Genomic DNA, 20251 nt, shown 5'->3' on the forward strand with positions numbered 1-20251 from the left:
AGGCGTGAGCCATTGCACCCAGCCTTTAAAATGACTTTAAACAATTGCCCCCAGGCATGGAAGGGGGCATGAAGTCCCATACTCATGTCCCTCTGGGCTTGCATACCTCACAGAATTCAGACTGCTATGAGCTATTTTTTTTTTCTCACAGTAACACTGTATGGTATTTGATAGAGGAATTCAGAGGAGGAAGCAAGCAAACTAAATTGCAAGGAGGAAAGAAACAGCACAGAAATCACCCTTCCAACAGTCCAGGTGTAAGATGGTGTGAGAGCTTGAATCAGAGTGGTGGTGGGTGATGATGGGAACCAAGAAGAAAGAAGAGACATCAGCAAAGAAGAGTGATAGGAACAAAAAAATCACCAAGGCTGAGGGACTGACTGGATACTAAGGAATGATTTCAAAGGAATGCAAAATGATTGAGGTTTTGAACCTAAGTGACTGAAAATGTGTATTAACAGGGTATGGAAATCAGAGGAAAGATGTGTTTTAGTAGATGAAGAGCAAGGTGGAATTGGACAATTCTGGTTTCGTCTGTGGAGTTTGGGGTGGCAGTTTTATTTATGGTCTGACAAAATGCAGTCTTTGGTGATGTCTGCCTCTCTTGCCATAATACTCTTTGGTTCACTATTGGCTTTTGCACTTGGCCAGGGGCTGACCAGATCCAGATGTGAAGTTAACTCTTAACAAACAGTAAATGAGCATTAGGAGCTGGGTAGCAAAACAAAACAAAACAAACAGAAAGACTTGATTTTATTTTTATAATTTTTTTCCTTTTCTCTTTACAGAATGAGGTCTTGCTATGTTGCCCAGGCTGGTCCCAAATTCCAGGCCTCAAGTGATCTTCCACCTTGGCCTCCCAAAGTCTGGGATTACAGGTGTGAGCCACCATGCCTGGCCCAGAAAGACTTTATAATGAAGGAGGACCCACCGAAATGCATAAGTAGTACTTTATGACAGTGTGACAATTTCTGCCTCAACAATAGGCCAGACATATGGTCAACTCTTCATTCATTCATCCATGAAGAGCTATTCCTTGGTAAGTGTGAACAGGAGGATTAGGAGTCACTAACCAATCCCAAAATCGAGATCCTGGTCATCAGCAGGTGGTTCTTAGCAGCCCCCTAGGAAACAGCTGAGTTTTAGGGTAGAAGCTACAACTCTTTCAATAAATCATAAGCACCTTCCTAGAAAGACATACGTGTTTGCATATTCATATTGCCACCATCAACATCTCACTGTGGCCTTGTTTTGAAATAATAGATTTCAAAATCTATAGATTTGCCTCTATCAAGAAAACTTAACAAATCTGAACTTTAAAAAGTGGTAAACCAACAGACTAAGACATTATTTTTATTTTGAATATATTAACAGAATACTTGTTCCTTAAAAAAAAAGTTTTGAAAAGCATCACAAACAAAAGAAAGACATAGAGGATAAAACATCAAATACTTATGTACATACTCCCTGAATATAACAAATGTCATATTTCCTCAGGCTTTTAAAAAGGAAATTAAGCTGGGCGCGGTGGCTCATGCCTGTAATCCCAGCACTTTGGGAGGCTGAGGCGGGTGGATCACGAGGTCAGGAGATCGAGACCACGATGAAACCCCGTCTCTACTAAAAATACAAAAAAAAATTAGCCGGGCGTGGTGGCGGGCGCCTGTAGTCCCAGCTACTCGGAGAGGCTGAGGCAGGAGAATGGCGTGAACCCGGGAGGCGGAGCTTGCAGTGAGCCGAGATTGCGCCACTGCACTCCAGCCTGGGTGACAGAGCAAGACTCCGTCTCAAAAAAAAAAAAAAAAAAAAAGGAAATTAAATGTTATAGATATATTTGATGTTCCTTGTCTACATCTTTGGCTTGCATTTTCTTCCCTAATTTCTCAGAGGTTATTTCTATTCTGAAATTGGTATGTTCTTCCTGTACATGTTTTTTATACTTTTACTATATGCATCTATCCCAACATATATTATGTGCTATTATTTCATGTGTTTATAATTGTACATATATGGTATAACATTGTGTTTACCATTCTCTATCTTATTTTTATTTTATTTTATTTTATTTTATTTTATTTTATTTTATTTTTTTGAGATGGCGTCTCTGTCACTCAGACTGGAGTGCAGTGGTGTGACCTCGGCTCACTGCAACCTCCACTTCCCAGGTTCAAGCCATCCTCCCACCTCAGCCTCCCAAGTAGCTGGAATTACAGGCGCCTGCCACTACGCTCGGCTAAGTTTTATATTTTTAGTAGAGATGAGGTTTCACCATATTAGTCAGGGAGGATCTTGAACTCCTGACCTCAAGTGATCCACCCGCCTTGGCCTCCCAAAGTGCTGGGATTGCAGGCATGAGCCACTGCGCCCGACCTTCTGTATCTTATTTTTCTATACCATGACATCTGTCCATCCATCCTGCCACAACAGGCCATTTAGGTTGTTTCGTTTTTCTCTGGAGTGAACATCCTTGTACATGTCCTCTTGTATGTGGGGGCTTCACTAGAGCACCTTAATAGATGTGAAGTTGCTAGGTTTCATGAAATGTACATCTTTACTTTAACTAGAGATGACCAACTTATTCCTTGAAATGGTTGCTCAAAGTTACATCCCCCTTAACACCACATGAGAGTTCCCGATTCCCCACACTTGTTAAACATTTTTGGCACCTAATGAGTGCTTTCATTTTCATTCCCTGATAAATTGTGAAGCTTTATTCAAAATATCCAAGCTCTCATAGGTCATCTAGAAGTTTGTCTGTCATCAATCAATTAATACAGAATCTTCTAGAAGGGAATGTGTCAGGCAGGGAAGATTAAAGCTAGGACAATAAGCTACTACCAAAGGTAGATCAATCCAAGATTAAAATAAAGTATACTTGGAGTATGGTCAATGGGAAAGCATAAATGACTTTAAAACATTGATTCAGAACAACTTTACAGGTATATGGCAGAGAGCTCTTTAGTAAGCACCATTCAGATTTTGTCTCATTCATGCATAGAAGACCAATAAAGAACTACAAGGGATTAGCAATTAAACTATAATCAGAACTATTGCCTGGATACAAAATGGACCCCAGGGTCCTAGTTCTTTGTAATGGCAAATAGATGATGGTAACTTGGGGTCATTTGTAGTAGGTCCTTTAGTGTTCACCTAGGAAAAGACAACATGTATTTGGTAAAAGGTGAAAATGTTGAAAATCGTAGTTCAATTTATTGGTTTCTGTTGGGGAAACTGTATGGACTCAGATAAACCCAGCTCTGCCATATACTACCAGTCTCTGTGAGTCTGTTGCTTTACTGTTAAGTAAGGATATCTCTATCTTCTTCCCAGAGTTATTACCAGAATGAAATAACAACTATTTCTAGTATAGTGACTGGTGCATATAATTTATCATAGTAAATTCATGATTGCAACAAAATAATTGAGCAGCTACTACATGCCAGGCATTGCTACACATCCTGGACACACAGCAATGACGAATTAGACCAAGTTCCAGTTGTCAAGAAGCTCAAATTCTGCCTGGCACGGTGGCTCACACCTGTAATCCCAGTACTTTGGGAGACAGACACGGGTGGATTACTTGAGGTCAAGAGTTTGAGACCAGCCTGGCCAACATGGTGAAACCCCATCCCTACTAAAAATACAAACACTGATTGTTTCATTCATTTCTGATTCTTTTTAATTTTTTTGTAAATTTGAAGTTGGACTGTAACAGTTTTCTTTTTAGACATAGGAATCTCCTTTGCAATAAAGCGTACTTTCTATTTCTTTTCAGTATCTCTCTTTTTCTGGAAATGGGAGCAAGTTAGAAAATTTTAATAACCCAAGTGCTCCCAGTACTTTGAAAATGCCTTGAATAACTTCTTTCCTATGATTTCCTCATTCCTCATTTCTGGTGACAGTCACTATTTTGGGTATGCATGTAAAATTGATCAATAATGTGATATTATTGGAAAATAACCAAGTCATCTCAAAGGCAAATATAATATTAAAGTGTGCTAAGATTCTTCCTGAGACATACTTTTTTCCCCTTTTGATGCTCTTGATATAATCTGTTATTTTAAAAATTGCATTTTTCCCAAACACCTTTATTTCAGCTTGTCAAAAGAAAACAGATGGGCCTTAAAAACAATAATTTTTTAAAATAATATTGCTTAAAAATTGTTTCAGCATGTCTAGTAGTTTATTAGTGTTGTTTTTTGTTTTACGTTAAAGAAAAAAAACTTGCTTGCTTTCTTGAAAACTTTTTTTCACTAGATGGCCTTCATTTTTGTTTCTAATATTATTGCAAGCACAATCAGATGGACATTGCCTTGTACCTATTTGAATCATTCTCCAACGTCAAATCCTAAGAGAAAATAGTCCAGCATTCTGCAGACAAATTTCTTTTCTGAGATGCTGAGGTGAAGTGACCCCTGAGACAGTATTGTTAACCAGTGAGTGCAGACCAAAATGCCCATGATTAATGCTAGCACTTGCAAAATAACAAGAGCATTTGCCTTTCCAATTTCATCTTAGTGTTTTAAGTTCTTCATAAAAACGTGACCCATGACAGGACCTTGAAGCCACCTCAGATTCTTCAAAGAGCTGACCAGCTAGAACATGAACTTAGAACTACTGCCCTCCCAATCACCTATTTATGCCTTAACCTTCACTTTCTACTATTAACAGATATTTACTTTACTTAATCTACTTGTTAGTGTGTATAATATCTATACATGTTGATGGCACCAACTTGAGTGTATTAAAACACCCCCTTCATCTCCCTTACTGATATCAGCCTCATTGAGGCCCTTCTTACCTCTCTCTTCAATCTCTGTCCAAACACCTTCCGCGGGGCGTCAACATCTCCAAATTGTCCCATCCCAACCTATCCTATGACCTGCTCCAATATTCTCTGGATTCTCTAAACTCTTTTGCATTCTGCCTCTTCCATACTCAAAACCTTTAAGATCTCTTGAATGTTTCTACGATAATCTCCAGTCTTCTTAGCCAGGCACTCAGGGCCCTCCACAACCTGATGACAACTTCATAGCTCCATCCAGTCCAACCAATCCAGTTCCAACCCAACCTTGTGCTTCACCTCATTGTCTCTTTCCCTTGGATGCTCTCCATCCAGCTTTTACCACACTTCCACTTCAAGCCACAGTTTCAAACTCTATCACCTTCCTGGACCATTTTATTTATTTATTTATTTATTTTATTATTATACTTTAGGTTTTAGGGTACCTGTGCACAATGTGCAGGTTTGTTACATATGTACCTGGACCATTTTAGTTTAGAGTGATTTTTCCGCCCATCTCTAAATATATAGACTACTCATTTATTTGGGCTCTAAGTCATACACTCATACGAAAATTGGTATGTGTAAATACTTAATTGTTAACACTTGACAAATGCGACAACAGAGATGGAATGAACTTTAGACATCATTTAATTCAGCATCTCCTGACGTGCTCGAAAATCCCCTTCCACATTTCTCCTCTGGGTAAATATCAATTGACAGGGTGCTGTGCCTCAAATGTGGCCATTTCGCCTTTGAATCGTTCTTAGACTGAGAGGCATCTGCTTTCTAAGAAAGGAAAACCCCATTCATCCCATTCCAAACAGGTGAGAATCTAATGCCATCAGGGAAAAAAAAAAAAATTTTGCTATCCCGTCTGAATTGAGAGTTTCCTGTGTACAGTTTATGTCCCTGTGCGCATCTACTACTCACAGAGCCACTCTAAGCATGCTCTGCAGTGTCAGCATCACCTGGCAGTATGCTAGAAATTAGAAATGCAAATTCATGAGCCCCAGCCCAGATCCATTAAGTCGGAAATTCTGAGGGTGGGGCCTAAGAATCTGAGTTTCAACAAGTTTGAGAAGGACTGCGTCTCCTATATGAAATGGAAAACAGCTGGTCATCCTGTGTCCTTGCATAATAAAAAATGATTAATGTCACTATGCCACCATTTCCTCAGCGAAATAATTTCTTTCTTTTTTTTTTTTCCCCCGAGGGTCTTGCACTGTCACCCAGGCTGGAGTGCACTGGTGCAATCACAACCCACAGCAGCCTTGTCCTCCCGGGCTCAAGCAATCCTCCCACCTCAGCTTCCTGAGTAGCTTGGGACTGCAGGCGCACCCACCACGCCCGGCTAATTTTTATTTTTTTATTTTTTGGAGAGACGGGGTCTCGCTATGTTGCCCAGGCTGGTCTGGAACTCTTGGGCTCAAGGGATCCTTGTGCCTCGGCTTCACAAAGTGCTGGGATTACAGGCGTCAGCCGCCGCACCCGACTCTAAATAATTTCTTATCGCCCTCCCTCAGTTTGTTTTTCCTGTTATCGGGTCACCCACACATTCCACAATTGTCAAACAGGTGAGGGCACAGGTACAGAAGCGTCCCGCATTCCCTCCAGATTTTATCACGCTGAGGCACAAAGAGAAAAATAGCTCCTGGCGACCGCATGAAAACCCCGATTTCAAAACAGCCACATGCAGTTTAATTTCCTTAAAAGCTTAGCCGGAAAAGGTTTCTGTGGCTTGCGACCCCAGCTGGGCTTGAGCGAAGGCTCTGCACTTTGGGGCGGGGGCGTGCACAAGGTGATCGGAGGGAGGGGGATGACTCGCAGTTGTGTTTTGAGTGGTTGCCTTGGATTATCTTGTTCCTCCAGCACAAACACACTCAGTTTCTTGTCACAAGGGGAACCCTGTTATTTTGTAGAAAAAAGTGACAGAAGCAACTTTCGAAGCAAAAAAAAAAAAAAAAAACCCAAAAGACGAAGAAGAAGAACAAAAGGCAACGTGAAATCTCCCCAGAGGAAAAGGAACCGCGCCGTTTGTCCCTCAGTAACTGAGCAACACCCCGGACACGCAGGGCTGCCTGTGACTTCTGCGGTTTTTCTTGCACTTCTCCGCGTTGGTTCACTTCCACCCTCGAAACGCTCCAGAAGCGAGAAATAAGGCGGGGCGGCCGCCACCCCCAGGCCGCCAGCTGTGCTGGGGCACCAGCTGCAGGGGGTCCCGGCCCAGCGTCCCTCTCGGCCCCTTCCCTCTCCCCCGGGGGAGAAGGGGCGGGTCCACGAGGCCCGGGCGCTGCGCCCGGCACGCGGTAGGGGTCGCTGCGTCTCGGCGCGCGCTCCCACCGCGGTGAATAACGGGGCCTGGCTGGAGGAGAAAGGAAACCTGCTGCGGGAGGCGGCGGCGACCGGCCAGGGAGCGAGGGAGGAGAGTTCACTTTTACTCCAGTGTCAGCGCGCGGCGGCCACGGCTGGCTCTGGCGAGAGAGCACCGAGGGAGTGGGTCGCAGATCTTCGGGCGGCCAGGGGAAATCGGCGAGAGGCGGGATCGGAGCGCGCCGGCGGGGCGCAGAGCCCGCGAGCCTGGCTAGCGAGGGGAGCCGCGGGGGGCGCGCCCCGGGCGGGCCCCCTGAGACGCGCAGGATGCCACACGAAGAGCTGCCGTCGCTGCAGAGACCCCGCTATGGCTGTAAGTGCGCCGGGCGCGCGGGGTTCCGGCTGGCCTTGGGGAGCTCCCTCCCCGAGGACGGCGTTGGAGAAGCCGAGGGAGCCGATTGCGCGGCGCAGAGGGAACTGGAAGGCAGCGACTGCGCAGCTGGCAAAGTTAGGAGCTGGAGTTACAAAGGGCAGTGAACCGCGTCCCCCCGCTCCCCCTGCCCCCCCAATTCCTAATATCCAGCTGGCAACCCAGACCCTCCACTCCGCATACCCAAACGGGGTGCGCGGGCAGTGCGGGGGTTGCGCTCTGGGACAGACCAGGTTGGGATTTTAGGGTTATCAGGTGAGGAGTCCGCGGAGCTCCGGGTCGCCGCCGGCTTGGGCCAGGGGGTGGCGTAAGGCACCGGATTCTTCCAACCCAGAAGGGGAAGAAAGTTTGTTTGCTGTGGCTACAGGTGGGCACAAGTAGGGCGCCGGCGCATTCTGCTAGTGCAAAGTCGGCTTGACTGGAAGGGCGGGAGTATCCTCCTGTCCAGCGCCCTCGGACTTCACCTGAGCCGCTAGATCCATTGGCCTCACAGGTGTGAGTCCCTCCCCTCTGAAACTCCCCAACCCCTTTCCTCCTCGCTCCCCTCGCGCGGGAGGATTGCTGTGTGGAGAGGACGCGGCACTAGGCTCCGGGGAATCCGGTGGGAACCCGCGTGACTTGACGAGATGGTGTCGATTACCCAGCCAGGGGCTGCCCTCGGAAATAGGCTGCTTTGGCCGATCGTGAGTGGATGGAGCCAGATTAACACCAACCACGTGGCTTCATGTACAGAGTTCAGAGTCCTAAACATGTGCCAGGAAGCATTTCCTTTAAAACAAACAGAAAGTTGGCCCGCTGTCTCTCCAAGGTGGCCCTGTCAGTGAACCCAAGGCCGAAGACCACAGGTTAATCTTTGCCCAGGCTGGCCTTGGTGGCAGAGGTACGAGGTATGGGTTAAGGTGGTGATATCTTCAGCAGGGTGTTTTGTTTGTGTGTGTGTGTGGTTTTGGATGGTGCGTAAGGCCACTGACTTGCTTAACTGAAAAAGGGCTCCTCAACTTGTGTAGGTTCTTTCCCCTCCTCCCCGCTGGCGTGTCAAAGATGGGAGGTTATCTTTCCTGTGTTACCCTTGCAGTGAGGGGGAGGCCTGAGGACTACAGCCGCTGTACTCTAATGCATTCAGCAGTTGACTGAGACCCAGCTTTTTGCCTTTTGGTAAACCACACAGACAGCAGAGCCTCTTGGGTTCAAGGGGGAACGCTGTGCTCATTCAGTGTTTGCAGTGCCAACCTCAGGTTGGTGGAAGTACTTTAATGTGACCAGCTCTCAGAATTTATGGTGGCTTCACTGTGTCAAATGATAAGATAGCCACAAACTTCTGCAAACTAGGTGAATCTACATGAGCAAATGATTTCTTGCTATCACATGATTGATGTCGGCCCTCATTAGCAATAAATAGTGCAAAATTTCCGTGAATGTGGTACATGAATGCAGCATTTCTGTCAGTCCCTGCATGTGCATCTGTGATGCTGCTTGATTTTCACGGAATAAATCTGTGTTTTAAGTGCACTCCAGAAGAAGCTATCGAGGGAGTCCAGATCTGGCAAGCCTGAAGCCCACTCCACAGGGCCGCTTTCTTTGGAAATCTTCATCCAGCTTTCCTCACCAATATGGTGTAAGGGGGTGGTGTGCCATCTTGTTGGAATCACTCCCGGTTACTTTCCCTCCACTCATCAAGTGCTGGCATTCAAGTTGGTCACTTAACACTGTCAAAATGGAAAATATTTGCCTATGTTTCCAGACTTTCTTGTCACCCTGAAATATTAAGGCTTTAATATGACAGTTATCTCATTAAAATGAACACTTTTATAATTTTGGTTTATGAATGGTGTATTTTCAGTGTATTCAGAACATGATATCTAGCAGAATAGATTTTGGTGTTAATAGGCATCACCTAACATTACCTATTCATGCAGAAGAGGGCTATTTGGTGTGTTAGTGTAATTTCTGGTTGTTGTTGGCTTTCTGAGCCTCCTATCAACATGAGACTGAAAATCGTGCTGTGAGTTCCTCATGGGAAGGCTAGGGAAGGATAACACAGGATTGTCCTTGCTCTGTTGTGTTCTAGGGCTGTGCTTTTTCTTGTTTATTGGTTTGGTAAATACAGGTTCAGTAAAACCTCAAATTATAACAAACAGGCGTTATCCCTAGCATTTAAAAATAAAGTAGCAATACATCGTAATTTCAGTTCTAGTGCTGAATGTTCTGAGTATAAGATGTTTGAGACTGGGCTTTAAACACAACTTTTTGGTAGTTTGAATTAAGTTGTCTATTGCTTATTTTGGGTCTGAGCTTCTGTTCTGCTCTTTCTCCTACCCACTTGACTCCTCATTTAATTCAGTAGTTCTTACACAAAGTAACTAAATTAACTCAGCTCAGGGCTGCTATGGTCTTTCTCCTCTGTACCAGGCTGAATGTCTGTAAAAGGCCACATAATAAATTGTACTTGAGGGATTTCTCAATGAGTTCTCCATGAGGCCTCTGACTCTTCTCAGGTTTCTGACAGATGCGAGATTGCCGAAGTCACCCTGATTTGCACACAGGAGCACTGGATTGAAATTAAATAGGCTATTTTCTATTTAATTTCCACCATTGTTGGCCACATCTTCCTGCAATCTGTGAAGTTATTTTTGTATAATGTTAATACTACAAACAAAGCTGAAACAATTCAGTAACACAATTCTGAAGGGAAGAGGTGGAAGAAGGAAGTGATAGTAGGTAGCTGTTTAAACTAATGCAGATATAGACATAGTATGTACTATATATTGTATATACAGTATTTTTCTATACTCAACCAAATTAAGATGACACTTATGCTTAGGTGTGATTTGCAAATAACTTGTGTTGTTGTAATGGATTATGATGTATCTGCCAAATTAATTCTGAAAACACATTGCTGCCATGATCTGTCGTAAGTTTTGTTCCAGTTACTTGGGAGTTAAAAACACCAGCAAGGGCAAAAGAGGGGTTTGTGACTAGGCAGATGACTTCACTTACCACTGATAACCCAATCAACACTTAAGTGGCTACAGTGGGTCTCTAATGATTGCATAGGCAAGAACTGTGGTTTTCTACACTTTACAAGATTCAGAGCCTTCCTTTCATGAGACACATTGTACAAAAAAATGGGGATCAATGTTTCACTGTTTGCTTCTTTTTAAAAAGTGCAACCTAAGTCCAGCATGTTGTGGGGGTGGGGAAGGGGGAGTTGAGAAAGATTCTGGTGGAGCATTATTATTTTTTTTTTAGGCAGTATCTTGCTCTCTCACCCAGGCTGGAGTGCAGTGGTGCAATCATGGCTCACTGCAGCCTCAAACCTTCCAGCTTCAAGCTGTCCTCCCACCTCACCCTCCTGAGTAGCTGGTACTACAGGCACACATCACCACACCCAGCTAATTTTTGTATTTTTTTGTAGAGATGGGTTTTCGCCATGTTGCCCAGGCTGAGCTCAAACAATCCTCCCTCCTCAGCCTCCCAAAGTGCTGGGATTACAGGTGTGAGCCACCACACCTGGCCTGATACTGTGAGCTTTTGAGTACTACTCTCTGCTCTTGTCTGAATGGTGAGGTTACTAAGTTAGTTACCTGGAAACTGGAGTTTTGGGGTGGTCAGTGCAACTAAACTCTTATCCATCTACGATGACCAATCTGAGATGAAATTTAAGTTCTGAAGTAGTTAAACGCAGTTGTGTAAAAGGGGATTGAGTAAGTCTGTATTTAGCATAGCTCAGCTGTAACATCCTATCAGTGCTTTCATTTGAACCATAGAAAGGTATATGCAGCCTTATCTTGAGATACTGTCTTCAGTAGACAAAAAGTCAAGCTGCTTCCTCATATGCTGGTGTTTTGGTTGAGCTTTTCAAAAGGATCTTTAAGGTCAACAGCTAAAGTGTTATTTTAGTATGCTTTTAACTTTAATTACACATGCTGTTAGCCAGAATGACTTGTTTGGGAGAGTTTAAGCTTGTAATACCGAGTTTGTTTTAGAATTTAGTGTTATTTGGGGTGTTAACTCCTTTTTCTCTAGGGAACCAATGACTTACTATTGCCATCCACCCTCTCACTACACAAGCTTTTTAACAGCCCCTTCTATTTAAAAGGCTGGGCATGGTGGCTCACATCTGTAATCCCAGGACTTTGGGAAGCCAAGGCGGGTGGATCACATGAGGTCACGAGTTTGAGACTAGCCTAGCCAGCATAGTGAAACCTCGTCTCTACTAAAAATACAGAAATTAGCCTGGTGTGGTGGTGCATGCCTGTAATCCCAGCTACTTCGGTGGCCGAGGCAGGAGAATTCCCAAAGAGGGGAATCCCAAGCAGGGGAATCGCTTGAACCCAGGAGGCAGAGGTTGCAATAAGCCAAGATTGCACCACTGCGCTCCAGCCTCAGCAAAAGAGCAAGACTCTGTCTCAAGAAAAACAAAAGCTAGTATACAAACAGATCTAATGCTTACCATGTCTTGATGGTAACCAAAAGAGAAACAAAGGCTACTCAACGTCTGATTTGATAGGGTCAGGTAAGTCCTACAGGGCAGGCAGTTTAATATGGGATATGGAACAAAGGTTTGTGAACTTACCAAGGGCTGGGTGCTTTTCATGTTGTTACTGTTATCATCGGCTCATTATGGCCTTTGAGAGGGCCAGTGGTTTTCCATTTCACAAAGAAGCTGAAACCCCTAGTACTGTGTCAAGGCCACCCTGCTAGCTGGTGGCAGGGAACTTGGAAGCAGCACTGTCAGATCCTGGAGCCTTTCCTCATTGACTGTTGCCAGTTTGCTGCCCCTGAATCATAAATGTTCACCCCTTCTGTGTCTTTAAGGAGTTTGTCATGATTCGCTCAAGATGTAGAAACCTCTAGCTATTTATGCTGGATGTGGTGGTATACACCTGTAGTTACAGCTACTTGGGAGGCTGAGGCAGGAGGATCAAGATTTCCAGGCTGTAGTGTGCAATGATTACACCTGTGAATAGCCACAGCTCTCCAGCCTGGGCAACATGGTGAGATCTGCCCGCCCCCCACCCGACCCAATCTCTCTTATTTATTTATTTATTTAGAGATAGAGTTCCACTATGTCACCGAGGCTGAAGTGCAGTGGTGAGATCTGGGCTCACTGCAACCTCCGCCTCCTGGGTTCAAGTGATTCTCCCACCTCAGACTCCCAAGTAGCTGGGACTATAGGCATGCACCACCACATTCAGCTAATTTTTGTATGTTTTAGTAGAGGTGGGGTTTCACCGTGTGGTTAGGCTGGTCTCGAACTTCCTACCTCAAGTGATCTGCCCGGCTCAGCCTCCCAAAGTGCTAGGATTACAGGCATGAGCCACCATGCCCAGTGAGACCCCCATCTCTAAAACAAACAAACAATAACAACAACACAAAAAAACCTTTGGCCATTGGGTAGTGTGCTCATTTATAAATAGATGCATAAAGTTGATTTTGCTGCTGAATTTTTCCCCCCAAGAAACAGCATAGAATACATGTGCTTTTTTTTTTTTTTTTTTTTTTTTTTTTTTTTTTTTTTTTTTTTGAGACAGAGTCTTGCTCTGTCACCCAGGCTAGAGTGCAGTGGCATGATCTCAGCTCACTGCAACCTCTGCCTCCCAGGTTCAAGCAATTCTCGTGCCTCACCCTCCTGAGTAGCTGAGATTATAGGCGTGTACCACCATGCCCAGCTAATTTTTGTATTTTTGGTAGAGATGCGGTTTCATCATGTCGGCCAGGCTGGTCTCAAACTCCTGAGCTCAAATGATCTGCCTTCCTCAGCCTCCCAAAGTGCTGGTATTACAGGCATGAGCCACCGCGCCCAGCCTTTCATGGGCTTTTTATAGAATACATCCAAGCTTAGGGCTGGGCGCGGTGGCTCACGCTTGTAATCCCAGCACTTTGGGAGGCCGAGGCAGGCGGATCACGAGGTCAGGAGATCGAGACCAAGGTGAAACCCCGTCTCTACTAAAAATACAAAAAATTAGCCGGGCGTGGTGGCGGACGCCTGTAGTCCCAGCTACTTGGAGAGGCTGAGGCAGGAGAATGGCGTGAACCCGGGAGGCGGAGCTTGCAGCGAGCCGAGATCGCGCCACTGCACTCCAGCCTGGGCGACAGAGCGAGACTCCGTCTCAAAAAAAAAAAAAAAAAAAAAAAAAAAAGAAAAGAATACATCCAAGCTTCATCAAAAGATTTTATGTATACTTAGAAACATCCCATCTCTTACTGTGAGGTGCTGAAGTGAAAGGCTTTTCCATAACAATATAGTGACATGTGCCCCAGTGATTGCTAATAGGATAATTTGTAAAACATGCTTTATTACATACACCGCCCATACCTTAAAGTCTGGGATTGTTGAGAAATCAAATAGAAACTTGTAGTAGTGAGGCCGACCTGCAAGCTGATACTTTGTCACCTTACTGCTCTATTTTATTTTTCTCTCTTAAGAGGCAGTATGGTGTTGATAAAATGGCAAAAGCTTTGGAGTTGAATAGATGTGGGTTTGAATTCTGACTTCCATTGCCTGCCTCAGTAGCCTTGGGGTTTTCTCCTGTACCTTGAGAGGTGTGTGGAAATGATATATCTATAGAGGTGGCTGATATGGTTCCTGGCACATAGTGCTAAACAAGTTGTAATCGTTTCAATTGATTGAGCACCTAATACTAGCAAAATACTGGGATGAATGAAACACCACTCAGCTGCTGACAGCTTACCAGAGAATCCAGGTGACAAGTAAAAATGCTTATACTTTTAGTGCCATTCCAAGTTCTGTGGAAGAGAAGATATGAGAAGGATGGATTTGGATGGGGGCAATGGGAGGGCTTCATGAAAGTTATGAATTTGAAATGACCTTGAGGAAGGTCAGAGGAAAACCTGAAAGGCATGCTAGTATATTTGTACTGTGGAATTTTCTTTTTTTTTTTCTCTCTTTATTTTTTTTATTATTATACTTTAGGTTTTAGGGTACATGTGCACAATGTGCAGGTTTGTTACATGTGTATCCATGTGCCATGTTGATTTCCTGCACCCATTAACTCATCATTTAGCATTAGGTATATCTCCTAATGCTGTCCCTCCCCCCTCCCCCAACCTCACAACAGTCCCCGGAGTGTGATGTTCCCCTTCCTGTGTCCATGAGTTCTCATTGTTCAATTCCCACCTATGAGTGAGAACATGCGGTGTTTGGTTTTTTGTCCTTGCGATAGTTTACTGAGAATGATGTTTTCCAGTTTCATCCATGTCCCTACAAAGGACATGAACTCATCATTTTTTATGGCTGCATAGTATTCCATGGTGTATATGTGCCACATTTTCTTAATCCAGTCTATCGTTGTTGGACATTTGGGTTGGTTCCAACTCTTTGCTATTGTGAATAGTGCCGCAATAAACATACGTGTGCATGTGTCTTTATAGCAGCATGATTTATAGTCCTTTGGGTATATACCCAGTAATGGGATGGCTGGGTCAAATGGTATTTCTAGTTCTAGATCCCTGAGGAATAGCCACACTGACTTCCACAATGGTTGAACTAGTTTACAGTCCCACCAACAGTGTAAAAGTGTTCCTATTTCTCCACATCCTCTCCAGCACCTGTTGTTTCCTGATTTTTTAATGATGGCCATTCTAACTGGTGTGAGATGGTATCTCACTGTGGTTTTGATTTGCATTTCTCTGATGACCAGTGATGATGAGCATTTCTTCATGTGTTTTTTGGCTGCATAAATGTCTTCTTTTGAGAAGTGTCTGTTCATGTCCTTTGCCCACTTTTTGATGGGGTTGTTTGTTTTTTTCTTGTAAATTTGTTTGAGTTCATTGTAGATTCTGGATATTAGCCCTTTGTCAGATGAGTAGGTTGCAAAAATTTTCTCCCATTCTGTAGGTTGCCTGTTCACTCTGATGGTAGTTTCTTTTGCTGTGCAGAAGCCCTTTAGTTTAATGAGATCCCATTTGTCAATTTTGGCTTTTGTTGCCATTGCTTTTGGTGTTTTAGACATGAAGTCCTTGCCCACGCCTATGTCCTGAATGGTATTGCCTAGGTTTTCTTGTAGGATTTTAATGGTTTTAGGTCTAACATTTAAGTCTTTAATCCATCTTGAATTAATTTTTGTATAAGGTGTAAGGAAGGGATCCAGGAATTTTCTAGATATCTAGGCAGTAAAGGACAATTGGAGCTGTCCTGAGGAGAGTCACCTGATGCAACGCCTTACTGATGTATCTTCTTGTTCTTCGAGATGGTTTAAAAAAAAAAACCACCCCAAACTTTTCATTAGAGACATGGGTGAGTGGCCCAGTGAAGTGAGTGACAGGGGAGGCAGGTGTGGTGAGACGTAGCGATGTGAGCATTTGGTGCCCTCTCTGCTGACTGCTCAGCAGCCTCTTCACCGTGCTTCTGGGTTTGGCTGTCTTTTGGATGAACAGCTTTGCCAGAGGGTTTTGCCGAGGATAGGTGAATTCTCTGAGAACAGGTAAGAAAACGAGTTGTACTTAGAGCAGGACAAGGATCTTGACAACTGAATTCTCTAGGGGGTAGGGTTTCTCTCACCTCATTTTTCCTCATTCTCTCCATTAATTGTGGCAACGTTTACCTTTCAGATTTCGCTGATTTACGGTCCTGCAATGTCCAGCATCCCAGTTTTGTTGAAGAATGACTTAGACTGTGTTTCCAATTCATTGGCAATTGCCTGAGGAACTTTCACTTAGACTTTTTGTGGGATTTTACTAAGCTCTAATTGGACCTTCCTTTAATTTTATAATCGTGTATTATGTATGACTTCTTCTTGCCAAGGTGCCTAAGAGGAGCTGACAGCTGTTTATTTAGTATATGCAGTGGTTTTCAAAGAGCAGTCTCTGGAGCAGCAGCAGCAGCGGAACACCTCCTGAGAGCTTGTTGGAAAGGCAGATGCCCAGGCCCCACTCAGACCGGCCAAATCAGAAAGTCTGCGACGGGGTCTGCAGTCTGAGTTTTAACAGGCCCTCCAGGTGATTCTGATGCGCTAGAGCATCAGAAAGGTAAAGAGGCATTTCTGATATATACTCTTCACAGTGCTTGCAAGTTTTTGTCAAGTAAGTGAAAACACATGAGTATGTTATGGAACGCTTTATTTACAGTATCTCTTGAATGTTTGATTTGTAAACCACATGCTAACCAGTCCTGATTACTTTACAGGTTCATATTTATTTTATATAATTAATTTTGCTATGGCTTTAAGTTTGCTTTTCTTTCTTCTGGGAAACAAATGTGATTTGGAAGGTGCTGTGGTTTGAATGTATTCCCCAAAGTTCATGTGTTGGAATGTAATCCCTGATGCAGTAGTGTTGGGAGGTGGAGCCTAAGGAGTGGCGATTAGGCCACCAGAGTTCTGCCCACGTGAATGGGTTAATGTTGTTATTGTGAGAGTGAGTTTGGTAAAAGGTTGAGTTCAGCCTCCTTTTCTCTCTTTCACCCATGCGATGCCTTTTGCCATGTTACGGTGCAGTAAGAAGGCCCTCACTAGTTGCAGGCCCCTCAACCTTAGACATCCTAGCCTCCAGAACTGTGCAGAAACAAATTTCTGTTCATCATAAATGACCCAGTCTCAGGTATTCTATTATAGCAGCACAAAACAGATAAAACAAATGGAAAAGTTTAAAATCTCCACTGACTAGAGATAAAGCAAGGTTAGCTTCCCAGGCATTTCAGCTGGGAGTGAGGCTTTTAGGAGCCATTGGGAAGGCTGAGTGAACGGGAACCTTTTTGTTTAAGAAAGGGAACTCTGGCCGGGCGCGGTGGCTCACGCTTGTAATCCCAGCACTTTGGGAGGCCGAGGCGGGCGGATCACGAGGTCAGGAGATCGAGACCACCGTGAAACCCCGTCTCCACTAAAAATACAAAAAATTAGCCAGGCTTGGTGGCGGGCGCCTGCAGTCCCAGCTACTCGGAGCCGAGATCGCGCCACTGCACTCCAGCCTGGGCGACAGAGCGAGACTCCATCTCAAAAAAAAAAAAAAAAAAAAAAAAGAAAGGGAACTCTAAGCCTGGAAATTCTGAGCTTCTAATCCCTAGGGGTGGCACGTGGGGGGCTGGACAGTAAGAATTGATAGATGTCCTCCTCCTCCATTTTTTTTCTCTCCAGGACACCTTACAGTGTTATTCATTTATTCTTTTATTCATTCACAATTTTTAGAACTGTTGAATATGTTAGTAGAGATACTATTTGTTAGACATAAGTTCACCCAGGTCATTCCCAAATTGCAGGGAAACTACCAATCTGTTTATTTTACCATTGATAAAAGATAGGAGGACATTTTTATTGTTTATTGCTTGGGATCTCCCAAAAAGAAGATTTCTAATTGGTTGTTCTTTCTCTATTACTACTAAATCTCTGAAGGAAGACATTTTAATATTTTTTTAAAATTAGGGTAGTTTATTTCTTGATAATTTTTTTTAAGAGATAGGATCTCACTATGTTGCTCAAGCTGGACTTGAACTCTTGGGCTCAAGTAATCCTCCCGCCTTAGCCTCCTGTGTAGCTGGGACTACAGGTGTGTACCACCATGCCTGGCATAGTTCCTGATAATTTTGTCTCAGTTCTTGTATTTTACTGGCAATATGAATTCCATGTTAAGTAATGTTAATGCATATCCTATAGTTGTCTCCAAATAAGTAGACTTGATTTGCATGTAATTGAAGCAACATATATTTCACATACTTATGCTTAGATTCAGTATCTAGCCAGCAGCTTGGTATCCTGGCACTTAGAAGATACTCGGTAAATATTTGCTGTTATGACAGGTTTTGCATAACATGTCTATACTGTATTGTTTATCTAAATGAGGAATTTATTTCTATTATCTGTCTAATTAAAGATCATCTCGGCAGCTTTCAGATGCCATGCAAACATTAAATGTTGAGTTTAGATTTGCTTCCATCCCCTGTGGAACCTGAGCAAGTTGTTTTAATTTCTCTGTGCCTCAGTTTCCTCATCTGTAAAATGTAGGTGGAAAATGCATCATCAAAGGATTAAATGATTTAATAGATGGAAACGTACATGCTCAGAGTGTGCTGCCATGGAGTCAACACCTAAAGGGCAGGGATGGTGATGGCAGAACCCCCCTCATTACTGCTGCCCCTTGGTCTGTATCCTTCTTTACCTCCTTGCCTGTTCTTTTTCACTTTAACAGAAAGTGGATTTAAAATCCTAGCCCTATTTTCTTTTTTCTTTTCTTTTCTTTTTTTTTCTTTTTTTTTTTGCGATGGAGTCTCTCTGTGTCGCCTAGGCTGGAGTGCAGTGGCGCCATCTCGGCTCACTGCAACCTCCACCTCCCAGGTTCAAGCAATTCTCCTGTCCCAGCCTCCTGAGTAGCTGAGACTACAAGCACATGCCACCACACCAGGCTATTTTTTGTATTTTTAGTAGAGATGGGGTTTCACCATATTAGTCAGGCTGCTCTTGAACTCCTGACCTCCGAAAGTGCTGGGATAACAGGCGTGGGCCACCGCGCCCAACTCTAGCCCTATTTTCTCTTCAGAATGGGAAAATCCTTAAGTTATCTATATGGAAATACTTCAGTCTATCAATTTGGGTGGGGACCAAATTAATCCTTGTGTCTGTATACTTAAAAAACTAATATATTCTGGCCGGGCGCAGTGGCTCACGCTTGTAATCCCAGCACTTTGGGAGGCTGAGGCGGGCGGATCACGAGGTCAGGAGATCGAGACCACGGTGAAACCCCATCTCTACTAAAAAATACAAAAAATTAGCCGGGCGTGGTGGCGGGAGCCTGTAGTCCCAGCTACTCGGAGAGGCTGAGGCAGGAGAATGGCGTGAACCCGGGAGGCGGAGCTTGCAGTGAGCCGAGATTGCGCCACTGCACTCCAGCCTGGGCGACAGAGCGAGACTCCGTCTCAAAAAAAAAAAAAAAACTAATATGTTCTATTGTTTCCAGATATAGCTGAGGTGGGGAGAACATTTGGACTTCTGTGTTGCATATTTTGCCATCTTGCAGGGGGTCTTGGACGTGTCACTCTGAAGTTACCAAGCATTCTCTTATTTCATTTAGGCTTCCAAGTTGAATTTGGTCATTGCTGCTGCTGTTGCTTGTCTAAAAGCCTGAGGGTTTATAATGCTATCTAGATGGGAAGAAGCTACTTGAAATGTGTTTGAATCTTTACGCTTGCTTCAGAATGTAGAGTTTGACTTAGCTACCAGGGTCAGCCAACCTTGTGGTCAACCCAGTCCTGTGGGAGTTTAGAAGGGAGGTGAGGAAGAGGAAGTACACTTGGTACACTGGGTTCATCTAACGTCCCTCAGGCCTCACCGCCTCTACAAAGTTAATGAAGTTTTGTGTTCATAAGCTCAGTGAAGCTCAACTGAGAGGACTAACTGGAATGTTGGAGCCATTAGGAATCGAAAACCTGGGCTGCAACTCACGTGCCCACTTTAAAAAAAAATTCTAGTACTTTTCATAGAAATGTTTGCTAATAACCCCTCTATTATTCCTCACCTCCCCAAAAGGGGACCACTGTAATCAGCCAGTCTTGGTCCTTGAGATTGTCACTTTTCTGTTCTTTGCCCCAGTCCTACACGAAGCAGGCTTCTTAGGGTGGGATGAGGGGCCTGGTAAGATAGCCACATAGTCAGCCTCATGAAATATGACTCCCCATTCACCTGCCCCCTAAACTGTGCTTCCTCAGGTAAGATCTAGTAAGGCAGCCCACCAGAGCCTCGCTGCGTGTTGAACTCTTAGGAAGTTTGTCCAAGAAA

The 20251-nt window shown here is 44.0% G+C and overlaps 1 protein-coding gene across 4 annotated transcripts in view; it reads left to right on the top strand.

Moving 5' to 3' along the window:
• Positions 1 to 7076: 7076 nt before the first annotated feature.
• IQGAP2 (IQ motif containing GTPase activating protein 2) overlaps positions 7077 to 20251 on the top strand; it is a 329635-nt gene continuing 316460 nt past the window's right edge. For 3 of the 4 annotated variants that reach the window (XR_008661060.2, XM_055299013.2, XM_055299014.2), the window contains exon 1: positions 7077 to 7469. Coding sequence is in view for 2 of the 4 variants with exons in the window: in XM_055299013.2 (XP_055154988.1) it covers positions 7424 to 7469 (46 nt within the window). In the remaining 2 variants the exon portion in view is untranslated. Of the gene's footprint in view, positions 7470 to 8394; positions 8414 to 20251 lie in introns of those variants that run through there. The other variant, XM_063612138.1, reaches the window with a different exon arrangement.

The sequence above is a fragment of the Symphalangus syndactylus genome, chromosome 11, assembly GCF_028878055.3.
Source record: "Symphalangus syndactylus isolate Jambi chromosome 11, NHGRI_mSymSyn1-v2.1_pri, whole genome shotgun sequence".
NCBI classification, from domain to species: domain Eukaryota; kingdom Metazoa; phylum Chordata; class Mammalia; order Primates; family Hylobatidae; genus Symphalangus; species Symphalangus syndactylus.